Source organism: Cladophialophora bantiana (genome assembly GCF_000835475.1).
Source record: "Cladophialophora bantiana CBS 173.52 unplaced genomic scaffold supercont1.6, whole genome shotgun sequence".
Lineage (NCBI taxonomy): Eukaryota > Fungi > Ascomycota > Eurotiomycetes > Chaetothyriales > Herpotrichiellaceae > Cladophialophora > Cladophialophora bantiana.
This window is the reverse complement of record NW_015971580.1, coordinates 1,398,551-1,425,886: the sequence shown is the minus strand read 5'-3', so window position 1 is coordinate 1,425,886 and position 27,336 is coordinate 1,398,551. Positions and strand designations below refer to the sequence as shown.

The following is a 27,336-nucleotide window of genomic DNA, read 5'->3' as shown; positions in this document are numbered from 1 at the left end:
TCTTACATATTGGATTCACTAGCGCCGCAATGCACATTTGTATATTCATTTTCGCTGACGAAGGTGAGTGGGCCTGAATGCATGGAAATATATATAGCAATACAATATATGATACATCTTCTGCGAGTATATGCGTCTGCTTCTTTCCCGGAACGGCTGGGCAAAGTCGGAGCAACAATCATATATTCACACTCGGCAGCCTCAGAAGTAGAAAAAAGCCTCGATTGAATAATCAGAGCCTAAATTGCCGCCCGAAACCCGTTACCTGTTTCAAAGGTATCAAGTCAGCGCCTGTTCCATCGCCTCGAGAACAAGATCAAACCTGGAGTCTGCAATCCATTTCAGAAGAGGCAGTGCACAATATAATCAAGTCGGTTGATCATATGGGGTTGAAACAATTATGATTTAGGCAGTTCATCATTGGATCATAAAAGACGTTGGGTAGGAGACATGGATGAGGACGAACATACCTGTCGGGAGAAGCTGTCCGCCACTTGGTGGACCATTTCGACCCGGTGAGCTGTTTCAGCTCAACCACGGTTATGGTTGAATCGCTGGAAAAGGACAAGGTGTGCGAAGGATCGAAAACGTCTCAACGCAGTTCAACGCCAAACAGGCCTTTCATCCTCCTTCCGACTTCCTCGTGCAAACCATTGACTTCTTCATTCGTCAATGTCCTCTCCAGACTCCGATAATTGATCCTATAACAGAGACTCTTCCTCCCTGTCGTGGGATGGACGAATTCATCCACCAGTTTCACATCTTCAACCAGACTGCCTGCTACGTCCCGTACCACTTCCATGATGTCATTCTCGTGGAATGCGGCGGGCTGGGTTTCTGTCGGGGACGCCTTTGTGGCATCTCCGCCTGCTGCAGCTGCAACGCCTGAAGGAGAGTGTGCTAATTGTGAACCAAGGGGAGACGATGCTGAAGGAACCGGCTTGATCCAGAAGGCAATATCCTTGTAACAGGCAGGATATTTACTAAAGGGTTCAAACTTGGTGATCTTTCCACGGGTGAACTGTTTCAAAAACCTGGGATCGGTGGACCAGAATAGACGGATGTCGGGGATACCAAAAAGGAGCATGGCGAATCGTTCAATACCTACACCCCAGGCCCAGCCGATATGGTCATGCAAACCGGCTTTGGTCAAGATAGCTTGCTTGACGACGCCGCACCCCAGAAGCTCCAACCATTCCCCTCCATGCCAAAGGACTTCGAATTCAAAAGATGGCGATGTGAAAGGGAAGTAAGCTTCGATCCAGCGGGCTTGCATCGGTGCGTCCGTTCTGGCAGCGGAGGGGAGTGATTGCCGAGAGGCCTCGAAGATGCGGCTGACGAGGTACTCGAGGCTGAGTTTGAGATGCCTGGCAACTTGGCGCACTTCATCCGCATCGTGTTCGGGCTGTAAAGGGTTCGCATTTCCAGTGAAATCGGTGGCTTGGTCCTCCACGATGATACCAGTCTTGGGCATCTCTTCGCAATTCCGTTTGATCTGAGCGGCTCTGTTTTGTTGAGCTTCCCAGGTCCGGGCTCCTTCCATTTGATGGAAGACCGGAAAATGGCTCCTGTCAATACTGTCTCGGCGGTAGACGTCGGCACAGATGGTGTAGCCTTTACTCGAAGGGTTGTTGGCTAGCCACTGAAAAGCCGCATGTTGATGAGCGGAAGTGTGTGTGCGCAAGAGGTACGTCGAATTGACATAGTATGTATCTGTTCTTGAGCGACCGGGATGGTCTGCAGGAAAGCCCAGGACATCGAAATTGTCCCTGACCGTGACCACTGGATTACCCACGGCAAAGTGTTTGAACGTCGATTCTTCGAAACATGACTCGATGAGCTTTCGAGTGATGCAGATGGGATGGTCCGGGTGATCATAGAGATTACGCCCAACGAGATCTAGGATGGAGCTGGAGAGATTTGAGGTCTGATCGAAGATATAAGGTGACCCCAGTATCTTTGCACCAGACAGCCCATTTTCGTGGATGATTTTGTTCCCCTGGTCCAACTCTTGTAGCTTTCTCTCCAGGCTGGCATGATGTCCACTTTGGCCTGATGCTGCAGCAGTCTTTGCTGGGTCGACCTCGTTGACAACTTTGACAGACTGTTCAGGGAAGGGCTGGGCGTCGGGCGCAGCTTGGGCTTGGGCCTGAGAGGATGTCCATCTTGATGGGACCAAGACCGGGGACGAAGTAGGAGCTATTGTGCAGCTAGGGACGGAGAATTTGGCAGCTTGGGCTGCACGCACAAACGCCCCAGTTTTGAGAAGCCGCATCGGAGAGGCTGAAGCAGCTTCAGCCGGTCCTTGAGAGGAGTGTAGTTTATGAAGCTTGAGGAAAGCGTGGAGGAACACGGCGCGAAGCTCCGAAGTCAGTTTGTTATGAGCAGGGTTGAGCTCTGTCCTGCTGTGGCCAGGCTCTGTGGAAGCTTTTCTGGCAGTGGCAGCCGCTTCGCCGCGTCTCGGGACCGATATCGCTTTCTCCTGCCGGAGTTTCTCGAAAATCCGCGTGTGTCTCGGAACGAGGCCTCTTCCGTCATCCTCAGTTATCCCCGACTCTCCTGAAGATTGTTCGTACCGGCCAGCGCAGTTTTTTCTCCTCAGGGATTATTTCCATTTAACTCATGTACCAGTAGCCCTGCGCTCCTGCTAGCATTAGTTGCCGTTCGTTCTTCCTCTCCCCACCCCCGTCCTCTCTTTTTTTGGTTTTACCTTCCTTTGATTTTTGTTTCCTGATGAACACGACCACTACCTTTGGGAATGGAGCCATGGCCGAAGCCGCTCCAACCGTTGTCGCAACCCCCAAGCACGATGTCGAGCCCGCGCCAAAGCAGCGGAAGACAGCTACTGCGATACATTATCCCTTTTGGTTCGGTGGAAGTGCAGCCTCAATGGCTGCGGTAGTCACTCATCCTTTAGACTTGGGTAACTACACTCGAGAGCAATCACTCCCAAACTTTCCCTGACAATCCCGTACAGTCAAGGTCCGCTTGCAAACCCGCACTCCCTCTGCGCCGAAAACCACCCTCGGCACCTTCGCGTATGTTTTCCGCAATCAAGGTCTATTAGGTCTTTACGCGGGCCTCTCGGCCGCTCTCCTGCGCCAAATGACTTACTCGACCGTGCGCTTTGGCGTATACGAAGACCTAAAGTCACGCTTCGCGGTGCAACCGACGGCCTCAAATCCCAAGCCACAACAACCTATGTTGAATCTTATTCTCATGTCCTCTGCTGCAGGACTCTTGGGCGGAATAGCCGGCAACCCTGGAGACGTACTCAACGTGCGTATGCAATCCGACGCCTCCAAACCTCCCCACCTTCAACGAAACTACAAACATGCACCCGATGGCCTAATACGAATGATTCGCGAAGAAGGTGCATCTTCTATATTTCGCGGCGTGACCGCAAATTCTACCAGAGCATTGCTCATGAATGCCTCGCAGCTGGCCAGCTACGACGTGTTCAAATCCGCCTGTCTTCACACTTTGGGAATGGCCGACACTCTCGGCACCCACTTCTGCGCCTCGCTAGCGGCGGGATTTGTTGCAACCACGATTTGTTCCCCAGTCGATGTAATCAAAACCCGCATAATGTCCGCAGGGGGGAAGAAGTCGATATTAGAAATTTTGGCGCAGGCCAGGAAGAAGGAAGGGCTCCTGTGGATGCTCCGCGGCTGGGTTCCCAGCTTCATGCGCCTGGGGCCGCAGACTATATGTACTATGGTTTTCTTCGAACAGCACAAGAAATGGTATAGGCGGTTAAAGGGAATTGAAGAGTGAGAGGAGGAGAAGAGAAAGAGGGGAACGGCTAAGACGTCTATGCATTGAGCACGCACCAATCTGGCCTTTTTGGTTGATATTTCTACATTTCGAATTGGTGAGATGGCATTTCCGCAAGCTTTGACGAACGTCACGTTTGTACAGCATTCGCATTGGGATGGAGTTTTGGAACAAGGTATCATTGGCGACGTCGGACAGGCATACAGCGTGCGTATCCGATGTTATTTTTCATTCCAGCAATCGCCATTACTGAGATTCAGATGCAGGGTCTGCTCGGGACATCATGAGTTGAAGCGAGCTTTTCTTGATCTCATGTACAGGGAGTCTGTGGTATTCATATGCAAAAAAAGTATATATGGGACGATAACAATCCCAATTCAACCAGGCCGTATTTTTGAGGCCTGGGGGCTCCTGCCCCGTGGCTGATATTAATTGCTTCTCCCAAGTGTCCGGCTTGCCTAGTTTGAGCCTCTTTACCTTCAAATGCCGCCTTCCCATGTCAATCCAAAAGCGCTGTGCCGGCCTTACCAGTCAGTTTCTTCCCAAATTTCCACTTTGAGCCGCGAGAGACTATTCCATCAATGCTCCATCAACTCCACAGGTGGCCGTGCCGTACTTGCCAATATCTTCTTAGTCGGCCCCTCCGGCTCGAGCTCCACATCCGAATCATCCTCGGCCTCCAACATAACCGCCGGAAGTGCCGGACTGTCTCCGTGGGCCTTGGGGTCGTAGATCAAAGTCGAGCTTCGACTCCGATGTTTCTTTGGCGAGGCGTCTGCCGTGGTGGGGGAGTTTTCTGCCGACACTTTAGAGAAGGCACGTGCTCTGCTGGCTTTCAGTCTCTGGAGCCCCTCGGCCGTGTATTGCATTTTGGCCTCGTCTTCAGACGCCGAGTCGTCAGCGTTGGTGGTGGGGGGAGAGGAGGATGTGAGCTTGCCGCTCAGTTTCTCCAGCTTGGTTGCCAGGTCCTCGGCGTGTACGTGTTTGTTTGGGGGATCCTCCTGTCTCATTTCCCAGCCCACGGGGGGACTTGGCGGAGGGCTGATGAAGAATAACCGCCCCGCGTCAGGTCGGTCGAGGTATTTCTTCTCGTCTCCTATCGGGGTGGGTTCACCAAAGTAGCATTTTGCGACAGTGTCTCCCATCACTGCGGACCCGTCAAATACCTGTCGCACTGCGATGGCGGCGTCGACATCGTAGAAGGAGCAGATGATGCGGTGCATGGACTTTAGTGGGGAGAACGAGTTCAAGGGCGCGATCTCCGTGATATGTTGTCTGATGGTCGCCAGGGATGCCGGATGGAAGATCTTGGGGTCCTCAAGGCGGGTAATGAGGAGAGTGTTGGATGGAGGTGCTGGTTGGGAAAGAGGCGGGAGGGACGAGAGATCGAGGGAGAGAGGCGATCGGGAGCGTTTGGCGGACAAGGACGGTCGAGGGGAGGAGGCGGTCGAAGTCGGAGGAGAGCTTGAGGAAGGAATCTGTGTTTGGATAGGAGAAAGAGGTTGTCGTAGGGTGTCCGCCATGGTGGTTGTGTCGGCCAGATTAATTTCTCGAGATTGAAAGGACAAGTTTCTGGTTCAATGAGGAACGCAGACTGAGGATGAGGAAGAAGTCAAGTCTGGAAGAGCAGACTCTTTGTAGTTGTACCTGGTGCTCGGACGGTTCTGGGAGGCAATTGTGATGCGCACGGCAATTTGTTGTTCAGTGAGGCGCAGTCGAGTCTCGCTCATGCATGCGTAGCAATCCAATGGTTGGCGCCTCTTGTTTTTCGAGGATTCGAGAAGATCGAGACCAGCCAAATCCCAATCTGATGAGCGGAGAGGCGGAGGCCGTGGAGGCTACACTCTTCACGGCAAGTGGGACGAGCCAAGAAGGCTGAGGACGGCCAGGCAGAGCCACCCATCGTCGCTAGGATCCCGCACCCACAGGTGACGGAAAAACAGATGTTCCGTAGGCTCAAATCTTGGCCGAGGCTGAGCCTCCTATTTGGCCTGTTGCCACCATTCGTCCGAGAGTTGCGAGGTTCCTACCAAGTACGTACCCACCCAGTCCTCCATTCCCTTGGCCATCTTCCTCCCCTTTATCTCGGTGCCTCTGCTGCGCCGTCTTATTCATAAGACGTGGTTCTCACCGAGAGTTACGTCCGCTGTGGCTTATGATGAACCTGCTCCTAACTAATCCTATCCTCTTGGCCAGCGCCTCGAGGCTCAGCTACAGATTCGTAACGTCCTTCCCGCCGAGTCTCGTTCCAGAAAGCCAAAAGGCTGCCTCGGCTCTCCAACGATGCGGAGAGTAGCGGCCAATTGTACTATGCATCTCCGCATTCTCGACTTCTACCTGTCACCAGATGTGGGAATTTCGTCAAGGCTGCACCACCGATTCTCGGAACCGATTGAATCGTTTCCTGTTCGTGAATGCATATATAATCGCGGCTTCCCTGACGATCCCCTGATTGTAGACGTGTTGACCAAGTTTCTCTACGCGCATCAGAAACCATTGGATCCACAGATATGGCTCCGGTGGCTACTACCAACGGCTATGGGGGGATGTATCTCCCCGATGACCCTGACAGGGCCGGACTTGCTCAAAGTGGACAACAGCGCCCACTGCTGAACAACCCGTCGCCCGACGATGTCGAAATCCTGGAACAACTCTACGGCACCCGGAAGAAAATGCGAATAGCCGTCCTGGGAGCTGGCATGTCTGGTTTGAACTTCTTCAAGACCGCGGAAGAGAGACTCAAGAATGTCGAGATCATCTGCTACGAAAAGAACGCTGACGTCGGCGGTACTTGGTATGAGAACCGTTATCCGGGCTGTGCATGCGATATCCCCAGCGTGGTCTACCAGTTTCCTTGGAGGCCCTCACCATGGTCCAGATACTACTCGTACTCGCCAGAAATTTGGGATTATATCAAACAGGTCGAACGGGAGAATAAGTTTGTCGAGAAGTACGTCAAGTTACGGCACCGGATCGTTTCTCTCTCCTGGGACGAGGGCACTGCTCAATGGACCGTCCGTGTGCAGGACCTTAACACGGGACGTGAATTCGAGGATCATGCCGATATGGTAATAGACGGGGGCGGCGTATTGAACAAATGGAAGTGGCCCGACATTCCTGGCCTGCACGATTTCAAGGGCACGCTTCTCCACTCAGCTCAATGGAATCAAAACACCGACCTCAAGGGCAAGCGGGTCGCGCTGATTGGCGCCGGAAGCAGTGCTGTCCAAATCCTACCAAATATCTACGACAAGGTCGAGAAGGTGTACACTTGGGTTCGGAACAAGATCTGGATCACCGCGGGTTTCGCTCAAGCGTTCGCTGGCAAAGACGGCGCAAATTTCATTTACAACGAAGAGCAAAGAAAACTGTTTGACGATCCCGATGAGTACCTCGCATATTGCAAGATGATCGAGGGTGAGCTCAATCAACGATTCGGCTTCATCATCAACGGTTCCGAAGCCCAAAATGCCGCGCGCGAGTACTCCGAGAACGAAATGAGAACGCTGCTCAAGGACCGCCCAGACCTACTTGAAAAGATCATGCCGACCGATTTCTTCGTCGGATGTCGTCGTCCCACTCCCGGAAACGGATACTTGGAAGCCCTCACCGGTGAAAAGACCACGGCCTATGCGTCACAAATACAAAAGATCACGGAAAAAGGATTCATCGACCCAGACGGCCAAGAACAAGAAGTAGACGTGGTCATCTGCGCCACAGGTTTCGACACATCCTACAAGCCTCGCTTCCCCCTGAGCGTCAATGGTGTTTCGAAAAACGAAGAATGGAAAGATCATCCACACGTGCCTTCGTACCTGAGTCTCGGATTGGCCGAAGTGCCCAATTACTTCATCTACGGGGGCGCCTATTGTCCCTCGGCACATGGCAGTTTCTTCCCCTTGATACAAGGATACTGCAACTACACGATCCAGGTGATTGAGAAGATGCAGGTAGAGAATATCAGGAGCGTGAGGCCGAAGTCGAAGGTGGTGAACCAGTTCTTGAGGCACGCGGATTCGTTTCTAAAGCGGACCGCATGGACGGGTGAGTCCATCCCCCTCTTTCTTGAAAGGAGCACACAGTGGCATGGCTGCCAGAAAAAACAAAAACAAAAACAAAAGGTGTCACAACGACGCGGAGAGTGCTGACTTTCTTTTTGTGCCTTTGCTTCCTTCTAGGTCCTTGCTCAAGCTGGTTCAAAGGCGGCAAAATCGACGGCAAGCCCGCCATCTATCCGGGGTCGCGGTTACATTTTCTGCGCTTGCTCGAGAAGCCGCGCTTCGAGGACTACGATATCGACTACGACAACCAGGATGACATGTTTGCCTTCTTCGGCAACGGATTCCACGTCTGCGAGAGGGACGGCAGCGACATCACCTGGTACATGGGCCAACCGAAGAGGGAGGTGGATGTGGACAAGATCAAACAGGTCATGGATGGGACTAAGGGAATTGAGATGAAGAGGCCGTCGGCGTCGTCGAACTGAGTGAGTGAGGATAGACCGTCTATCCGTTTTTTATGTCGGACGGTGCCTCGGTAGACGCGGACAATAGGATATACCAAGCCCGCAAGATATACCTACATAGACCGTACACGTGATTCAGGACTCGATTATCAGAAGTATAGAGCCGGCGGTGCCGGCAAGACCGGCTACGTCACAGCTCGGATATGATTAAATGCAAAGGGAGCATAGATGAGTTCCTATTGGCGCCACTGTAACTACAACTGATGACGAACCGCTATGATGAGTTTTTGTCGTCATGACATCAGGACTCCTGTCTCTCTTCCCTTGCTTTCGGGGAATGGTCACTCCACGCTGACAATTTAGGCACACGGGCATGAAGCCTCCATAGAAACAAGGTGAACTGGTAGGAGTTCCGTGCGTTGCCATAGGATCTGTAGCCTGGCTGGGTTCTGACTACTTCTCCCGGGGAGGGGTGGGGTGATAAAAGCAGCCACCATCATCATTGCAGGCTATTCTCTTTCTCCCCCGGTAGCTCTCGTATTCTGTTCCATGTCTCTCCCATCGCAACTCCTTTTCAGATCGGGGACATCTTGCTGTCTACGTTTGGAATCCTGTCGTCTTGGATCAAGGGGATATTACCACGAAGTTGCTGCTCGCCCGCTTTTCACTGCGTCCGCCACAACAGTTAGAACGAGATTCTCAGCCGCGGCGGTTCGACCGTACACAGCCACAAGGATGAAGTTCAAGGCGCCCTCGATGGATCCGCCGAAGCATGACATGGCGTATTTTCCCGACATGACGACGTCGCTGCCCAGCGAGTCGGCCGAGTTTCGTCGAGTCTTGTGGACGGGCCTGTACAGCCAATTGGTCCTGATGACCGTGCCGGTGGATGGTGAAATCGGAGACGAGGTACGGTCTGCCTGGGTCGCTATCTAGCAAAATTTTGTCTTGGATTGCATTGAAAGTATCGGTGTCTTTGCTAATGTTCCCCCTCTTTTCTTCTTTGCAGAAACATACCGTCGATCAGATCCTGACCTTCACGTCCGGCAAGGGCAAGGCTACCATCAACGGCGTAGACCAGGATGTGAAAGCTGGAGATCTCATCATCGTGCCTGCGGGCACACAGCACCAGTTCATCAACACCGGGCCGACGCCGTTGATTTTGTATACCGTATACTCCCCTGCGGAGCACAAACCAACCACTGTGCATAAGGACAAGGCACAGGGAGATCGCGAGGAGGAAGAGGGTGTCGATGAGCCGCCGGGGTGGAGCCAGAGGAGTAAAAAGGAGAATGAGAAGCTGGGGCTAGTCGATCCAGAGGGGCACTGAGGTTGTGGGTAATTGCGATGCCACCGTCGAACATGTGCTGTTTGACGATGTGTCCTTCAGAGCTCTGACCCTGGAAGTAGCCTACCAGAGAGTCAAGCGAGTGTGGCAAGCTCGCCCAAATAAAGTCATCTCTTCTTCTTGCTCACAACTTTTGTAAAGCCATCCTCGTCAACCTCTGGCTCGGGCTTCTGCTTTGGTTTCCAGTCAATGTCAATGATTGAAGGAGCGTCATCCATCTGCACGTCGGGTCGGTCAGGAAATCCGTTCCACTCTTCCTCCTCTTCACTGCCTTCGTCGTCGTCATCCCAGTCGGTGTCTTCAGCCTCCTTGTCCTCCCCTCTGACAATGCCGACGACCTTGTCACCTCCATTTTTCTGCTTCTCTTGCCATTTCGCATAGAGCTCGTTCAATTCAGAAACGTCTCCGCCACCCAATTTAGTCGCTCCACTCCAGATCTTCTGGGCAGTCTCTTCGGCACTACCATCGTCGACCACGACCTCAAATTCATCAAGCATGACTTGTATTAACACTTCTTCCAGGTCGCTAACATCTGCCAGCTGTGGAGGGCTCGAGGTGAGCAGTTCGGACACAGCGCCGGCGAACCAGTCCCTCTTGTCATTCGAGACCTGTGCAGAGCCGCCCCAGGAGTTTTGGATCGCAAGCGTCAAGGCCGGCCAGGACCACAGGTGGAGCGCCACTAAAAGATCAATCTGGGAGGATAGAGGGGAGGACGGTGTCGGTGGGACCGGAAGCGAGCCGGATTGGGTAGATTGAGCCATTGCACATTGGAGTACTAGGAGAGGTAGAGTCGGATACGGTGCTGTCCTGAATACTTGCAGATGAACCACTGTAGAGAAAGACTCGTCGCTCAACTAGGAAGAAATTTGAGTGGGACAAGAATTTGTCGGTTGGCGGATCGGGGAATCTCTCGCCGAACATAATAATTTGACATGGGGAAAACTGCCTTGCCAAAGTTGTTGATAATTAGACGGACAGCAACCCCAATTGAACAACCTCGTGTGGCAGCAGAAGAATATTGACAGATGAAGTGAACGGTGAAAGTGACGCTCTATAAAGGTCTGTTAAGCCTCAGGTGCCTGTTTGTTTCCTTCTCTCTGTGCCAGGCACCAACAACTAGCATCTCATTACGTCGGAAAGTGGACGAACACTTTCTTTCAGGCATATATATATATATTCAGTCGGCGCACGTTGAGGCCATCTGCAGAAGTGTCTGCACAAAACATCACAGATGGGCGAACCCAGTTCAGTGCCGGCTGCCCCCACGGCGACCGAGGACGAACGGTCTGCTCTTACCTCACGAATCATTCCAACAATGAGTCTCTCCAGAGCGGAAAATCCTCTCACAGCACCCCTGGCCCCTATACGGACAACATCACCCGCTGCGCGAGCTGCTGCTCGATTCCAGATAGAGGGCAATGCTGTCCTCACAGGAGGTGCTGGCACATTAGCTTTGGTGTCTGCCAGGTCACTACTGGAACATGGTGCTTCTGGTGTTGCGCTCATGGACTTGCAGTCCACCCTTAATACGTCCTCGCATGCTATATCGAAACTGAAGGAGGATTTCCCCAATGCGGATATCCACACGATCCCGGTCGACGTGACATCGGCATCGGAAGTGGACAAAGCCTTTCAGGTTGCCCAGGGTTTGATGGGCAGCGTCGACATGTTGTGCTGTTTCGCAGGAATAGTTGGGTGTATCCACTCCATATCGGCAACCGCTAGCCAATTCCGCAAAGTCATCGATGTCAATCTAACTGGGTCGTTTCTCTGCGCCCAAGCCGCCGCAAGACACATGATTGAATCCAAGTCCGGGGGATCCATTGTCTTCACGGCGTCCATCTCGGCTCACGCGACGAACTATCCCCAACCTCAAGCAGCGTACAATGTGAGCAAGGCGGGGGTTGCGCATCTGACACAGAATCTCGCCGCCGAGTGGGCAGTTCATGGGATCCGAGTCAACAGTATCTCTCCGGGCTACATGGACACAGTACTCAATGCCGGTGACAACCTGAAGCCAGTGCGAGACATCTGGGCCAGCCGGTGTCCCATGGGCAGAATGGGCGAAGTGGAAGAAATCACGGCACCTGTCGTGCTTCTCAGCAGTAAAAGAGCAGGCAGATACATCACAGGGGCAGATTTGCGAGTGGATGGCGGTGCATTGTGCTTTTGAATGGAGCGAGGTTGAACTCGAGAGGTGGCCGATGAGCACGCATCCGTAGAAATAGGCGGTTGTCGGGGGTCTGAACGGACCTGCCAGATGAGAATGAAGGCATTTGAGGCTCACTAGGCTCCGTGGTGGGCGTCGCAGGGGCTCTCTACTACTTGGTAGTCAGTGAGGCCACCAGTCAACCTTCCGAGCCTCCCTGTCCTCAGTACCCTGTCCAGAACCTCACAAACTAAATGCCCCGCAACCAGAACGCCAACGCTCCTCATTATTCTCGCTCCGGAAAAGCTGCCCACCTCAGCAAGTGCCTAGTTCTATCATGCATCCTATATCTTTTGGCAGGCCAGTGTCTGAATTGCGGATGTCTCATGAATAATATGAGTGCGATGGGAAACATTACGCCCGGGCGAAGAATGGCCGCGTGATGGACTCCGCCTTCGTCTAGGCAGCTAAAAGCGTTGGCCATGCCCACCCAATGCCCTTGCCGCCAACACGATTTGTGGCTCGCAGCTTCAGCACGGATGGTCGACATCGCAGGAGTCAAGTGGCCGAGTGGCCCAGCCTGCAACCACTGTCGGTGGCGGCGCTGAGCTCGCTGCTAGCCTTACAACTTTTCTCGCTCCTACTACTTTCACGGACTTCTCTTCTAACCTCATCGAAAGGGCTGCTGTTCATCGTTAGTCCGATTGCTGGCGAGCGTTGTCGACCCAACAAACCCCTTCCTAGGCCTGAAGCAATCCAACTGCAAGCCTTACCTGCCGTTCGACAGTCGCCATTCTGACCCTAAAATTTACCCCCTATCAAGGTGATTTTCTCTATTATGTGGCACAGGACTCCCAACAACGGACTTATGCCTGGGACCATTGGGTCATCCGCCCACAACGTCGTATAGCTGGAACCGATCTTTACATGGATTTGCAGCGCGATGGCGTGTTCTGATGATTTGACCTTGAAGGTTCTCGACGAACCTGCCATGTTAGGTCTTTCGCTCCTCGTTGCGCCTGAACGCCCATCGATCGAGTAAGTCATTCTCTGCAGCACGCGCATTCGACCGGTGATAATGGCCCTAATCTCGACGCTAGCATCGTTTTTATCCATGGCTTTAATGGACACCCAGAGCGAACCTGGAGGCACAAGGGCGATGCCGGCAATCCGAGAGATCTGGGTGAAGATCGAGGCGACGAGCGACCTCGAAAATTCCAAAAGATACTTGACTCTACGAAGATCTCCCGCGACCGCAAGTCCGTCTATTGGCCTAAGGATCTGTTACCACATACTGCTCCTCACGCACGAATACTGGCATATGGCTACGACACTCGCTTCGGACATCGAGTCAGTCCTCCGAGGAGTCAGAAGTCGGTCTATGATTTTGCCAAGGACTTCTTGATGGAGTTGGAAGCCGTACGTCGGTGTCAGCCTACCAGACCCCTCTTGTTCATTGCCCACAGTCTTGGAGGAGTCGTTGTCAAGGAGATGCTTCGACAGTCATACGGCTACCTCAACCATCATCCTCATCTTCGAACCATATCCGAGTCAACTCTGGGTATCGTCTTCTTCGGAACTCCACACGGCGGTGCTGATCCGCGAGGGCTTTTAAGGTCCATTGCGGAAAATGTCGCTCGAGCGTTGGGTTTCACGGCGAACGAAACTGTCCTGGAGAGCTTGCTCCCTTGTTCGGAACGTCTGAAGCAACTACGGGACGAGTTTGGTCCAATGGCCCGCGCAGAGGGGTGGAAGATACACTGCTTTCAAGAAGATCACGGTATCAAAGCTCTCAATGGTAGGAAGGTAGGCATGGCTTTCATTGTGAGGAGGCTGCAGAGCTTGCTGATCTTTGTAGGTTGTTGAAGATGCATCTTCTTGCTTGTCTGATTCGAGTCTGGAAATCACCGAGCATATTGCAAACGATCACATGGATATGTGTCGCTTTAGCGGACTCCACGACGCCGAATATAGGAAAGTCGCCGCCGCAATCAGTCGAATTCTTGAAAATTCCAGCGACCGCCCTTCCCCCGCTAGTCAGACAACACTCAGTATCGGACAACGGCAAGCCTACATCAAATCTCTCGGCTTCGATCAGATTGATGCTCGTCACGCGACAATCAAGACAGCCCACGCAAAAACCTGCAGATGGCTACTCAAAAAATCCGGGTACCGCGACTGGCTCGCTCTCAAAAGACTCTCCGAGCACAATGGATTTCTGTGGATCAAGGGAAAAGCCGGCACCGGCAAATCTACAATCATGAAGTATATCTTTGCGAACGCCAAAAAGACAATGTCGGAAGCCACAGTTATTTCATTCTTTTTCAACGCCAGAGGGGGAGACCTGGAGAAGTCTACTGAAGGTATGTATCGGTCGTTACTTCTACAACTACTGGAGAGCCGTCCCGAGCTTGGAAAGATTCTCGATCCTCTTTCCCGGCCGTTACTGTCTGAAACCGGTGAATTCGAGATCCAATGGCAGCTTGAGACCCTGAAAGACGCCTTTCAAGCCGCCATCAGATGTATTGGAACCAAAAGCCTGGTCTGCTTTGTCGATGCGTTAGACGAGTGCCATGAAGATGACATCCGAGACATGGTGGCATTCTTCGAGACTCTCAGCCAAGAAGCAGTGCAATCAGGAACCCAGCTCCATATCTGTTTCTCGAGTCGCCATTACCCCTATGTCACCGTGGATAAGTGCGTTGAACTCGTGTTGGAGGACCAGGAGGGCCACCAAGATGACTTGGAGCACTACGTCCGCACCGAACTGAAAATCGGCGAGAGTCCGCGCAGCGAAAAGATCAAAAAGAACGTCCTTCAGAGGGCTAATGGCATCTTTCTATGGGTCGTCCTGGTCGTCCGAATCCTGCAGAAAGAAGTTGACAGAGGACGGATACATACACTTGAGAAACGGCTTTGGGAAATTCCAGACGGCCTCGATAAGTTGTTCGAAGATATCTTGACAAGAGACGGGAGGAATAGCGACGATCTTCTGCTCTGTCTACAATGGATCCTATTCGCCAAGCGACCGTTGAGACGTGAAGAACTATATTTCGCGATCTTGGCCGGAAACGATCCTGACCAACTCACGCCCTGGGATCCTACCGAAACAACGACAGATGTCATGGACCGATTCATTCTGGATTGTTCCAAAGGCCTCGCGGAGCTGACAAAGACGAAGAACCAGACAGTGCAATTCATCCACGAATCAGTTCGGGATTATCTTCTTAAAGGGGACGGACTCATGCACCTTCGACAGCCTCTTCAGTCGGATTTTGAAGGGCAGAGCCATGAAAAACTGAAGTTGTGTTGTCAAAACTACTTAAAGCTTCGACACCCAAGTCATGGGCATTTGCGAAGACAAGATAGGGCTGACTCTAGACTGAAGGATGATGGAATGTCTGACAATGAAACTCGGCTAGCCACTCCCTTTAACGACGACCACCCTGAGCCGCGAGCTGCTCCTTCAACTTCTTCTCCTCCTTCTATGGAGGCTAGGAGCCTGCGCGAGGACCTGTGCGCGCAATATCCATTCTTAAGCTACGCGGTGAACCACATCTTCGATCACGCAGAGGCGGCAGCCGAAAAGAAGGTCTCGCAAACAACCTTCACCATGGAATTCGACTTCGTAACTTGGACGCGTTGCAACAACATTCTTGAGAAGTACCACATCCGACAATATACCCCCTCCGTGAGCCCACTATATATTTTTGCCGAGAAGAATTTACCCCGACTCATTCGCATTCAGCTTCAACAAGTGCCTTCTATGGACATCAGAGGTGAGCGACACCAATTTCCTCTGCGGGCTGCCATAGCAGCAAGAAATAAGGAAGCAGTCGAGGAGTTTCTGAAGTCAGCTATTGAAATTAGGAGTGCTGCGCAACCCAATCTTGATTCGATTCACACCCAAACAAACAGTAGAAGACTCGATTGTGCAGAGTTCTTGGTGCAGAATTCAAAGGTTTTCAATCTTGGGGAAGAGTCAATACTCTTCTGGGCTGTCGCAAAAGGCAGGATGGACCTCGTCGAAACGTTGCTAGCGACGGAAAAGGTCCAGTTGGACTGCCAGACAAAGATCAAAAACGGATGCCGGCTAGAGATCTCTCTGGGTACCAGTGCGTTCCACCTGACCTCAATAAGAGTATCGCTGTATACCAATCAGCGCGAGCCTCTTGATTCGACCCAAGTTGCATTGGCCTCACGTCTGCTCCAAGTCCATGTGATACCCTGGGCATTTGAGCATGGATATGGACTTTTGATCAGACATTTGATCTGGCATCTGATTTGCACGACCGGAAGGTCCACGGAGGTGAATCCCCTGTGCCACGACGCCGATTTGATCGCTCTAATCTCTCAGCACACCTGGGTCAATTTAAATTTCAGGGATGCCCGTTTTCGGTCGCTATTATCATATGCCGCAGGATACGGACTCTCAGGCCTCGTGAAGCACATGATTGAGCATAGAATCAACCGGTTGGATGACAAAGATGACGCCGGGTGCACTCCTCTTTACTATGCCGTGATGAATTGCCAAGTAGACACAGTACAGATGCTTCTCCAAACAACAAACATGGCTGATCTCGGCCCGCCTGGTGTTGATCTGAATTTGTCACCAGAGCATAAGGAGGTGATTGAGTTAATGCTGGAACATGGGGTCAACCATCACGGTGTCACCGTTGACTATCATCGCCCTCTTAACTGGGCATGTTTATACGGGCACGAATCAATGGTGAAATTGCTGCTAGGGCGTGGGGATGTCCGGGTCAATGCAACGAACGACGATGGCGACACCCCATTACACGCCGCAGTGACCAAAGGGCGCGAAGCAATAGTAAAATTACTCCTGGAGCATGGGGATATCGACGTGAACGCAACAAATAAGTTTGGCGAGACCCCATTAGTCTCCGCGCTCATCGGGCGGAGAGAAGCGGTTGCTCGCCTTCTGCTCGAACGATCTGATATCAAAGTCGACCCAGTCGGTACGGGCTCCACACCCATAAATGAATATGCAAGAATGTTAGGCAATACGGAAGTGGCCCAGATGTTGGAGGAGAAGATGTGTCAACAGCAGGGTGGGTCGGGCTTTGATCAGGGCGGTGTTCCAAGCGGACGGGGATGATCAAGGAAAGGTTGGAGACTGTACCGAATTCCAAAGCCGATGGCGAGTACGACGATACGCAACGCTGGGAGGGTATCATTCTCGACCGACTGAGTCGATTTTCTGGACGCTATATTCGTGTCGCTGATAATGTGTATTTTGTGTGGGTGGTCACTGCCAGCCTCGCCATCGCAAAGCTGCCACGATGCTCCACGTCTCGTCTGATGGGCACGGAGATACTCCACGAAATATCCTATGACAGTCATCTCATGTGGATCCAAGGGGGCTGTCCACCAGAACGCCAGGGTATGTCAGCTTACGGGTGACTTGGGTCTCGGTCCACATATCGAACAGTATCGACCCGGCCAGGAGAATGTTCCATCGACAAAGCTCGAGCAATATCCACGATCGAACCGAGATGTCGTTCTATAGCATGGTCGATAGTCCTTATTTCATCGTTTCGTTGGAAAAAGGGGGCTAACTCTGCTCGGCGCCAGTAAATTTTCTCGATCTCTTGCCGTCTACATTTGCGACTTGGACTTGATCGAGCGGGACGACGGTTTCATCCTCGGAGCCCTCCACATCCAGAGGTTCACAACCTCTGCCCTAGCAACATTGATCAAAGAGCCTCCCAGAACGACAGGCGAGGATGACCGCCTCAGGCCCAACGAGGCCTCCTCGCACAGCGCTGATCGGCCTCTCGTCCTCTCCGACCGGCCACGGCTGGCTCAGTCACTTCCACCTTCCCGCGATCCAGAAGCACACTGCTGACTTCCAGATCGTCGCAGTCCTCAGCTCGTCGCTCGCGAACGCTCAAAAGGCTATCGCGAAGCACAACCTCCCATCCACGGTCCGCGCGTACGGCGCGCCTGAAGACCTGGCTAGGGACGAAGAGGTTGATTTCCTGGTCGTCGGTGTCAAAGCGCCCCTCCACAGGACCGTGCTCATGCCATCTCTCCTGTCCAAGAGATTGAAGGGCATCTTTGTCGAATGGCCTATCGATTGCTCATTTGCCAAGACCGAAGAAATCGTGCGTCTTGCGCGGGAGCAGGGTCTTCGCACGGCGGTGGGTTTGCAGGGGCGCTTCTCGACGATCACCCAGCGAATATCTCAGCTCGTGCGCAGCGGTCAATTGGGCAAAATTCTCAGCACAACGGCAGTCGGCACGGTGCCCACGGGAGACGGGAAATCCGAGAAACGCAGCTCCCAATACGCCCTGGATCCGGCCAATGGGGCGACAATGGTTGACGTGCATTTGGCGCACTTCATCGAGTGTCTGACGTTCGCACTGGACGCTGATGTCGCGACCGTCTCGGGACAAGTGAAAACGATGCATCCCACGACGAATATCGTGGACGATGACACGGGGGAGTCTGTCGAGAGGGACGCGCCAAAGAAGAGCCCCGACCAAGTCCTCGTCCAGGGGACGTTGAAATCGAGATCGAAACCGAAAACCGGACCGGGACCGGGACCGAAATCACGGCAGCCGCGTGACGGAAGAGAAGAAAACAATGACAACAACAACAACAACAACATCGTCTACAGCATCCACATGCGCGGCGGGAACAGCATCTCTGGCGGCATGACCTGGCTGATCTACGGCACGGACGGCGAGATGGAAATCACGACCCCACTTCGCATGATCCCGCACATCAACCTGCCTGTCCCGTGGAAGATTCGCATGAAAATCGAAGGCGAAGGCGAAGGTCAAGCGGGGACTATAAGTGAAGTAGTAGAAGAAGAAGTCTCGGAGCAAGAAGCGGGACAGCCCGCGGTGGATAGGCTCTGGGACGCGTTCGTACGCGGTGGGCAAGAAAGAGAAGGGGAAGGGCCGTGGGCGTGGCCGGACTTTGAACACGCGCTGAAAATCCACCACGCGATCGACGCAGTTTGGACGAGTAGTAGAGACGGGAAGGTCGTTGAGCTGTAATGTATCTCCGTAATATGAATGAGCATTCGTGTCCGGATATGGATTTGCGTATATGTACCGACTGTCTCAAGAGACCCAGGCAGGAAGGTAGGCTGGCAAGGCAGGGAATATATTCCTGATCGTTTCGTTCGCTAAATCCTACCCCATTCTTATCCTCACATCTCACTTGTGCGTGTGTACACCTAGGCATGTATGCATATGTGTATGTATACCCATATATAACATGCCTCTTTGGTTTGTAAAGGTTTTGTTTTTTTTTTAAATAAAAATAAAAAAAAGTTAGAAGGGAACTTTTTTCTTATCCCCCTCCCCGTCCTCCCAGTCTTTCTTCGTCATCCATTCCATCCAGCCCAATCCAGCCAGCTAGATTTCAAACGCGTCAAAAAACCTCAGACACAGACGCTCTAACACGGACACACTGACACACGAACATGCGTAAAATGAAGGCGGAGATGGAGACGGAGATGGAAGATGGGACAGTGAGAACAACACACATGGTAAGCGTAGGAAGGTAGCCAACAGGTAGGTAGACTGTGGCGCGTACAATTAGCATGCTGGTGAGGCGTTGTTGTCTATTCCTCGCACCGTACCGCACCGTACCGCACCGCAGCACACCTTACGGCAACGCACAGTACCGCAAGTGCACACCACGGGACGGGCGGTTGACCGGTCTCATGCCTCCGGATCATGCTTGACCTTCTCTATGTCTTCGGCCCTGATGGCATGTCGGTCTCCCTGGGCGGGAAGTTCCTGGTTGCTGCGCGAGCTAGCCGTCGTCGAGTCGCCGCCGACAACACCGTTGGCGCTGTTGGCAGCTTTCCTAATCATGTCCGAGTGTTCACCGATGCCGTAGCGGTCTTCGCTCGGGATGTTCGGGTCGATGCCGTTCTGATCCCGGTTTTGCGGTGTCCAGGCGAGATAGTCACGGCGGACCTGCGCAATGATTAGTTGGTATTCACGACCCGTGAAGATGGAGCATGGTTGGGTGGGAACGGGGGAAAACCACGACAGCGTACATACCTCGACGTAATCGTAGGCGAACTCGCCGAGTTGGTCGTCATCCATGCCGAGCAGTTCAGCCTCTTCCGAAGCGCGGAGGTGCAGGCCCGGAATGAAATTGACAATGTAGGCGAGGATGGCGCTCATGACAAAGGCGTAGCCCGTGCATGCCAGAACATAAGCCAGCTGGATGTAGAATTGGCGATAGTTGCCGATGGGCCACCCGCCGACGCCGGTGCCCGTCGTAGGGTTCGGGACGCCCGTGTTGACTCCGTCGAGACCGACGACGTAGTCGACGCCGAAAAGAGCATTGAACATCAGACCAATCATGCCAGCAACGCCGTGTTCGGCGAACACGTCCATAGAGTCGTCAATCCGGACCCAGTACTTGACTGAAAATCACACAGGTTAGTAGATGTCCACAGTGGAAACTCCGAGGGCTCTCTCTCACTCTTGGTGGCAAAGTTGCAGGCAATGCCAGTAACAATCCCCAACACGACACTCCCCCACGTTTCAAGATATCCGGATGCCGGTGTGGCAGCCACAAGTCCAGAGATGGTACCAGAACACCAGCCGACCATGGACCATTTCCGAGCCAACCTGAAATCGAGCAGGACCCAAGCCGCCGCGGCAAAAGTGGCCGTCAGATTGGAGTTCCAGCAAGCCATGACAGCTCTGAGGTTAGCTCCAAAGGCGGAGCCTCCGTTGAAACCCAGCCAGCCAAACCAGAGCAGAACCGTGCCCAGCAAGATAAACGAAACGTTGTGGGGTCGGAAGTTGAGCATCATCTTCTCCTGTCTCTTTCCCAGAACCATCGAATAAGCCAGTGCAGACATGCCAGAGCCAATCTCGACAGGCCCACCGCCAGCATAATCCATGACACCGTATTTGAATGCCCACCCGTTGGCGTTCCACGCCCAACAAGCGATCGGGTTGTACACCAGGGTGGCCCAGAGGAAGGTCCAAACAAGGAAAGGCATCAATCGACCACGCTCTGCAACAGCACCGGCAACGATGGCGGCGGTCACGGCGCAGAATTGCATCTGTGATCATGACCCCATCAAAATGGTGTAACTGGGGAAGAAGCAAGCAGACTCACCTGGTAGAAGGAGTATAGAAGGCTAGGAATGAGAGGCGAACCGGGACTCGGGTTCCCCAGAGTCCGTTTCAGCCCAAAATGGACCAAGTCTCCAATGAAGCCGCTTTGGCCGGTTGGAGAAAAGGTGAGGGAGTAGCCCCAGAAGTACCACTGAAAGTTGACGATACTGCCAGCAGCCATGCAAGCCCACATCAGTGACAAGGCCGACTTTCGTCGCGCAAGGCCCGAGTAGAGGAAGCCAAGGCCCGGCACCATGATCAACACCAGACATGATGAGATGATGATATATGCCTGGTCGCCGGATTGATACCACTTGTTCAGATTCTCCGTCCCTGCACTTGGGTTAGAGGGCCTCTTGTCCGGATGTGGTCACGAGACCTACGTGAGTCTCCTCCTGTTTGGGCATTTGTGGCTAAAGAGTAGTCCGCGGGAGCACCAGTCCAGTTGTAGGAGGCGTAGGAAGGGAGGAAGTTGGTGATGCCACTCGACGACATTGTGACGGCACCAGAGGGAGGAGGATTCTTCGACAGAAGTGAGCCTCAGAAGGGGTGTTTTCGAAGCTATCAAACCCTCGGGGGCGGCGAGTTCGAATATATACCTCGCGCAGGAAGGGGTGTTGTCGGGGACCGTATCGGAAACAATCTCCAAAGGATGGTTGGGCTAGGAGAGACGTCCCAAGACTCTTCCGGGCAGGGGAGGCAATCTTGTGGCGATGATAAGGGCAGAAGACATAAAGATATGAACAACCAAGACCGACGCGCACACGAGACAAGAGATATGACACGGGATGGGATGGGATGGACGCTGTCTTCCAAGACGGCAAGGGCCCGAATGTCTGTTTTTTTTTTTAAAGAAAGAGAAAACGACAGGACCGGGCTAACAGCATCAGAAGATGATTCAAGGACATTGGACAGACTGCCAGTGGACATTTGGACAGGGTGGGAAAAGCTCGGAGCGGCGTCATGGGTCAGCAGTGGTGGCAGAGCGGGAGCGACGAGGTTTGAAGCTCTTGCATCTGGAAATCTCGATGCAGCAAGGGTCGCGGCGATCTGGTGGAGCGCACGTCACAAGTCGATGGTATCAGGGAGCCTGCTGGGAGGAACCGTGGTCACAGGGGCTCTGTGGGCTGATCTGATGAGCTTTTTTTTTTTCTTCTCCTCTCTCTTTCTCCCCCTCTGTTGCATGTCTGCCTCGATGTATGATGGCGAGCCTGAAGCATGGGCAGCATGGGTAACTCGGCCGCTGGAGGTCTGGGTTCGTTTGGAATTTGTGGGGTTCCTAACTAGGTTGCGATGTGCGTTAGTCGTGGAGTTCCCAGGAGCCCGGACCGAGGAAAAGAAACATCACCATGACAGTGATGGAAAAAGATCCATCTCTGCGACTGGTGCATGTCTGGTGCCTTGGCGGCAAAGGTGATCCGGACTTGAATGGCTGCCGTCCCCCGGGATGTCCAGCCTGGCGCAGTTGTCTGGCGTGAGTGGCTGTGCTGGGCATTGTTATCAACGACATGTGTGAGTGAGTTGACGCCCAGCCAGCCCGAGAGCCTTGGCCTGCAAATATCCATCATGTTCATCAGCAGATCGTGAGTCCCTCCTGACTGACTTCACAGACTGACAGGCAGAGGGTGAATGGTGAACATGCTTTGCCCGATATCGGCTGGACTGGTCCATAGGAGGCCTGTTGAGAAACAAAGAGGCCCAGGCACCGTTGGCTGGCCTGCTCAACACGCGACCAGAGGACGCAACGAAGGAAAAAATTTTCAGCGGAGAGAGATTTATGTCTCGTAATGCCAAGGACCGTTCTTAAAGACACTGGTGGTAAAGGGCAAATTGCTTCTGGTGCTGCCCGCGTGCAACAGGTCAACAAACGCTGTCAAACAGAAGTGGTTACTCATTTCATCGACGAGCAATGCAAGATAGAGGTTGAAAAGATCCAATGAGCAGCGCAAAGCTTATCAGAGTTTCATGGTTTTCGCGCATGGCGCTTGCAGGGATGGACCTTGCAAGGGCTCAAGGGAACTAAAAGTAGCCTAGAAAGTTACTTGTGAAATTGTTAGCCTCCTGCAAGGGCCGAAGTGGTTGTGTGCATGTTCCCACTGCCTTTTAACCGAGGTATGCACGTGACCCGGCGGAGATCGTGGACACCAGACACTGACGTCACATGCACGTGAGCATGAATCTCTCGCCTCAACTCTCGAACGGTGAACGGCCTTTGTCCATCCAAGTACAAACCCAACACCTGGGGTGCATGGAGAAAAAAAACTACATCATCCGAATCCGGAGCCCCAGGGGACTAGTCGGCATTGTTGCATTGCTGCATTGTCTCTTCATGCAACTAGTCAGCTCTGGTTGGTGCTGTCCTTGCATCCCAGACTCTCTCAAGTCACGCTGGCAGGAGAAAAAATTTTGATGCTGTCGAGCTTGAAAAATTGTCTGATCCAAAACGTCGCTTAAAGGATCCCATTGTGCTCATCAGAAAAGATGGAGCACTTCAAGATAAGCCAAGGGAGGGAGGCCTTGGAGCTTAGAGCTCAATCCTATGTAGGTACCTCACCTGCATCCTTATCAGTTGTTACCTGGTCTTTGTTTTTTTTCTTCCCTCTGCCATGGCGACATTCCCCCTCCCGCCCACCAATCAGCATTGTCTCTTTGTTGGCGGAAAAAGAAAAACGAAAAGAGCTTTCACGTCAAGGTCCTTCAGGACCATCATGCCACTCTGCCTCGGGGTTTTTTCCCAACGACACATGTCGGCCGACGTCTGAGCCGGCGGCATGCGCCGCACTGGTCCCTGTAGCAGTACTTTTGCAGCAGGCAAAGAGGGCTTTTGGACCAGGATCCGACGCGCCGGAAGGGTCGGCCAGCTCCAAGCGGGCCAAGCGGGCTCGACCAGAGAAACCGCACACCAATTGTGAGACGGCGTGGGAGCTGATTGAGCTCGCGCGTGAGCTGCCATTGAGACGACCTAGGATTGGGCTCGAGGGAGCGCGTCTGGCCTGATCGGTCGGCACGTTCTCTAGCTCTGTCTGGGTGTGGCAAGCTCTCCGGCTGTACATCCCAGCCTTGTTCGGGGCAGGGCTGGTGACGAGACCAGCACTTCATGCACAGTCCAGCCTGATTCCCCATCCCGTCCCAATGTACGGAGTACTTGGTACTTGGATTTGCACCAGGTTGTTGCTAGCTGACCCACCCGACCCTCTAGCATCCGCAGCAACCATTTCCGTCCGATCTCGTCTATCCCAGCGCTCTCTCGTGTTGGTCGTTTGCGCTGACCTAAGGCATTGCCTCGCAGGATGACGGACAGACAGGTCTGGCACGTGGGTGGTTCTCGAGCTCAATCAGCTAAGCGGGGGAATATGCAGTAGTGGGGAAGGGATACTCGCCTACCCCCTGTAGCTGCCTGATCGATCATCAGCTTTTCAAGAGCAAGGAGTTTCATTAAAGGAGGACCTTAGGAGGCTTCGGAAGACTGAATGTGGAAAGAAATGAGAAGAAAACCAGACACTGGGTACAACCCCATGTTCATGCCATATATTGGTCGACAAGTTCATCTAGTGCTCGTTGGTTTGCGCATCGTAATACTGCATCGCAATATGTAACTCTCCGGTGCTCTATGTAAGCAACGCTGTCATCTTGTTGGCACACCGCACGCCGTTTCAGGTCGCTGACCAACTCCTACCACCAACGCTCGTGAAATCCCACGTTTCCGTGTCTTTGTCTAGCTATCTTTTGTCGATATCCTCCTCGCACCACTCCCCCTTCCACTTCACCACCTCTAGACACTCAGTTGAACTTCTCCTCGGGCAGGGAGCCATACAGAGTCTCTACAATCATACCAGTAACCTCTGTAGCAGGAACAAATTAGCACATCTATCCAGTAACACCATGCTAAATGGGGTTCAGACTTACGGTATGGGTCAGCGTTGGAAGCTGGTCGTCGGTCCTCGAAGTAGCCCTTGCCTTCCCTGGCGCAAGCTCGGGGAATGCGGACCGACGACCCTCGGTCGGCTACACCCCAGGTGAACTTGTCAATGCTGGATGTTTCGTGTGCTCCAGTCATACGCAGATGGTTATCTTCACCGTAGACCTTGATATGTTCAACGTGGCGCTTCTCCAGCTTCTTCATCGCCTCCTCAATGAATTTCATGCCACCTTCTTCACGCATCTCCTTGGACGACACATTGGTGTGGAGACCAGCTCCATTCCAGTCACCCGGGATAGGTTTGGGTTGGAATGAGACTTTGGCACCGAATTCTTCGGCGATACGGTGGAGGAGCCATCGAGAAACCCAGAGTTGGTCACCCACTATGCATTCTGTTAGCTCATTCTTCGCGATGGCCTTTGCAGAACCGGCCGATGGCGTGCGCGACTTACATTCGATGCCTTCACAAGGACCAACCTGGTATTCCCATTGAGCCGGCATCACCTCAGCGTTGGTGCCCGAAATGTTGATACCGGCGTACATGCACGCTTTGTGGTGTGCCTCGACAATGTCACGGCAGTAGACGCGACCAGTGCCGACACCGCAGTAGTAAGGGCCTTGAGGACCGGGGAACCCGCCCTTGGGCCAGCCATATGGCCAACCGTCGGCGGCCAAGAGAGTGTATTCTTGCTCCAGACCAAACCACACTTTGTGCTTGGCATTGGCTTCCATCAGTCGGGCCGCTTCGTGGCGATAGTTGAATTTGTTGGGTGTTCCATCGGGGTCCCAAGTCTCGCACATTACCAGAACGTTTTCGCCTAGACGGATTGGGTCGGGATACATGGCCACGGGCCGGATGTAAACATCGGAATTGTCGCCCGGGGCCTGGCCGGTCGACGAACCGTCGAAATTCCATTCTGGAAGATCATCGACGCTCTTAGGGGCTTCGCTCAGCGTCTGGAGGTTTCCAAGTCAGCTCGTGGGCACTCTGCAAGTCATAATGGATTTCGATGTGTCAAGTCTCCGGTGGATCCGTATCCATCTCGCCGCGGGAGAGGGTGGTTTGACGTCGCCCTGGAAGATGCCGAGATCGGATGGATGGCGATTGGCAAATGCAGATTTCAGGCGGGCGGCGCAGCCTCGGGAGGGTCAAAGGGGGTGGTGGATAAGCCACGCCATTTAGGGTGTGACGCCGCCCCGACAGGGTTTCCCAACGTGGGGTCAGCCCGGCGGCGCAGCCTACCCACCAACATGCGGCAGGCCAGTTTTCGTTCTCGGGACTTTTTGGCGTTTGGCGGGATTCGGTGAAAGCGCGCCGAGTGTGGCACTGGGAGGTCTCGTGTCGGAGTACCAGATGAAGAATCGAGGAACGAGTGAGATACAGAGCGAAAACAATGTGCTTACCTTTGTCTTGTTTCGAAGGCCATTTGATCCGTCAATCCAGATGTACTCAGCCAGGACCTTGCCTTTTTGGTCCAATTTCATGTATTTGGCCAACTGCAACAGGAGGGGGTCAGCGAAGTTCGCACGGCGTAGAGCGTGCGGCATGGCGCATGGTGGAGAGAAAGGTAAACAGGAGCGCAGTGAGGTGAGGTGAAACTCACGTTGGCGGCATTGGACACAATGGTGGATTCACCGACGCCAGCCTAGAAGAGTCACGGTCAGTATGAACCATGCAAGTTGATGTGTGGTGAGGCTCGCGCCGCAACTGAAGTGGGGGAGGGAGCTCACCATGGTGGATAGACGAGCAAGTGATCGGACTGAACAATGTCGATAGAGGGAGATGAGAGGAGAACAAAAGGTCCTTGGTGACTGTAGTTTTGAAGAGTGAACAAGGAGGGAAGAGGAGGGCGAGAAGAAAGGAAGTTTGGAAAGTGAAGAAGAAGGAGCGATAACAGAGAGGACAACGACAGAAGCAAGCAAATAAATAAATGTCACAAAGACCATGTTATTGCCGCATGGCGTATGGCTTGGTTGGTGGCACCCTGGCCACAGCTGGCAGCGCGCAGACCGCAGTTGAGGGGAGGTTTCCAAAGGGGGGCTGCTCGGGGGGGTTTGGGCATGCCCGCTTGCGCCTCCCCCACCAAAAGCCCAGTCTCTCACCACTCACCAGTCGTTGCCCAAGGCAAGCCGAGCTGATACCACCACAAGCCACCAGCCACTCATTTTGCCGGGACTGTTACTAAACTCGTCAGCTCGTCGCTGGGATGCCTGGAATAGGCCCCGTTGGGAATCGCCCCCAGTGCCAGTGCCAGTCTGAGTCCAGAGGGTCCAGCCCTCTACTCTTCTGTGCTCTCCCCTTTTTGCCCTTCCCCCCTAACGAGATCGCCGAGGGGTCCTCCCCCTTCTGACTCTCCCGTCCACTGGGTGACCCCGCCAAACTGACTCTAATCTGCTAGCGACAGAGAAGCGCGAGATAAGGAAAAATCGATCGGATTTCTTCACGCAACCGCCAACCTCTGTCTACGTAGTACATGCTCGCTCGTTCATGTCGCTCATTCACGGCATCGCACAAGAGCAATGATGATGATGATGACGATGATGATGATGCCG

At 53.3% G+C, this 27,336-nt stretch overlaps 11 protein-coding genes across 11 annotated transcripts; 6 read left to right on the top strand and 5 right to left on the bottom strand.

Moving 5' to 3' along the window:
* Positions 1-592: 592 nt before the first annotated feature.
* On the bottom strand, positions 593-2,275 carry Z519_04825 (phenylalanine-tRNA ligase; the record flags this gene model as incomplete). Its single annotated transcript, XM_016762569.1, has 1 exon — positions 593-2,275. The coding sequence occupies one exon, from the start codon at positions 2,273-2,275 to the stop codon at positions 593-595; it is 1,683 nt and encodes a 560-aa protein (XP_016621516.1).
* Positions 2,276-2,766: 491 nt separating this feature from the next.
* On the top strand, positions 2,767-3,777 carry Z519_04824 (uncharacterized protein; the record flags this gene model as incomplete). The annotated part of the gene is made up of 2 exons (XM_016762568.1): positions 2,767-2,923; positions 2,978-3,777. The coding sequence occupies 2 exons, from the start codon at positions 2,767-2,769 to the stop codon at positions 3,775-3,777; spliced, it is 957 nt and encodes a 318-aa protein (XP_016621515.1).
* Positions 3,778-4,355: 578 nt separating this feature from the next.
* Z519_04823 (uncharacterized protein) lies at positions 4,356-5,300 on the bottom strand (the record flags this gene model as incomplete). Its single annotated transcript, XM_016762567.1, has 1 exon — positions 4,356-5,300. One exon carries the CDS (start codon positions 5,298-5,300, stop codon positions 4,356-4,358), a length of 945 nt encoding a protein of 314 aa, XP_016621514.1.
* A 987-nt stretch (positions 5,301-6,287) lies between these two features.
* Positions 6,288-8,263, top strand: Z519_04822 (uncharacterized protein; the record flags this gene model as incomplete). The annotated part of the gene is made up of 2 exons (XM_016762566.1): positions 6,288-7,821; positions 7,956-8,263. 2 exons carry the CDS (start codon positions 6,288-6,290, stop codon positions 8,261-8,263), a joined length of 1,842 nt encoding a protein of 613 aa, XP_016621513.1.
* Positions 8,264-8,977: 714 nt separating this feature from the next.
* On the top strand, positions 8,978-9,572 carry Z519_04821 (uncharacterized protein; the record flags this gene model as incomplete). The annotated part of the gene is made up of 2 exons (XM_016762565.1): positions 8,978-9,151; positions 9,252-9,572. The coding sequence occupies 2 exons, from the start codon at positions 8,978-8,980 to the stop codon at positions 9,570-9,572; spliced, it is 495 nt and encodes a 164-aa protein (XP_016621512.1).
* A 125-nt stretch (positions 9,573-9,697) lies between these two features.
* Positions 9,698-10,351, bottom strand: Z519_04820 (uncharacterized protein; the record flags this gene model as incomplete). The annotated part of the gene is made up of 1 exon (XM_016762564.1): positions 9,698-10,351. The coding sequence occupies one exon, from the start codon at positions 10,349-10,351 to the stop codon at positions 9,698-9,700; it is 654 nt and encodes a 217-aa protein (XP_016621511.1).
* A 470-nt stretch (positions 10,352-10,821) lies between these two features.
* Positions 10,822-11,763, top strand: Z519_04819 (uncharacterized protein; the record flags this gene model as incomplete). The annotated part of the gene is made up of 1 exon (XM_016762563.1): positions 10,822-11,763. The coding sequence occupies one exon, from the start codon at positions 10,822-10,824 to the stop codon at positions 11,761-11,763; it is 942 nt and encodes a 313-aa protein (XP_016621510.1).
* Positions 11,764-12,682: 919 nt separating this feature from the next.
* Z519_04818 (uncharacterized protein) lies at positions 12,683-16,858 on the top strand (the record flags this gene model as incomplete). Its single annotated transcript, XM_016762562.1, has 3 exons — positions 12,683-12,777; positions 12,840-13,545; positions 13,598-16,858. 3 exons carry the CDS (start codon positions 12,683-12,685, stop codon positions 16,856-16,858), a joined length of 4,062 nt encoding a protein of 1,353 aa, XP_016621509.1.
* A 628-nt stretch (positions 16,859-17,486) lies between these two features.
* On the top strand, positions 17,487-18,767 carry Z519_04817 (uncharacterized protein; the record flags this gene model as incomplete). Its single annotated transcript, XM_016762561.1, has 1 exon — positions 17,487-18,767. One exon carries the CDS (start codon positions 17,487-17,489, stop codon positions 18,765-18,767), a length of 1,281 nt encoding a protein of 426 aa, XP_016621508.1.
* A 672-nt stretch (positions 18,768-19,439) lies between these two features.
* Z519_04816 (uncharacterized protein) lies at positions 19,440-21,359 on the bottom strand (the record flags this gene model as incomplete). Its single annotated transcript, XM_016762560.1, has 5 exons — positions 19,440-19,700; positions 19,788-20,158; positions 20,218-20,809; positions 20,866-21,197; positions 21,248-21,359. 5 exons carry the CDS (start codon positions 21,357-21,359, stop codon positions 19,440-19,442), a joined length of 1,668 nt encoding a protein of 555 aa, XP_016621507.1.
* Positions 21,360-24,644: 3,285 nt separating this feature from the next.
* Z519_04815 (glutamine synthetase) lies at positions 24,645-26,517 on the bottom strand (the record flags this gene model as incomplete). The annotated part of the gene is made up of 6 exons (XM_016762559.1): positions 24,645-24,706; positions 24,771-25,166; positions 25,236-25,740; positions 26,188-26,280; positions 26,388-26,429; positions 26,515-26,517. 6 exons carry the CDS (start codon positions 26,515-26,517, stop codon positions 24,645-24,647), a joined length of 1,101 nt encoding a protein of 366 aa, XP_016621506.1.
* Positions 26,518-27,336: the final 819 nt, after the last annotated feature.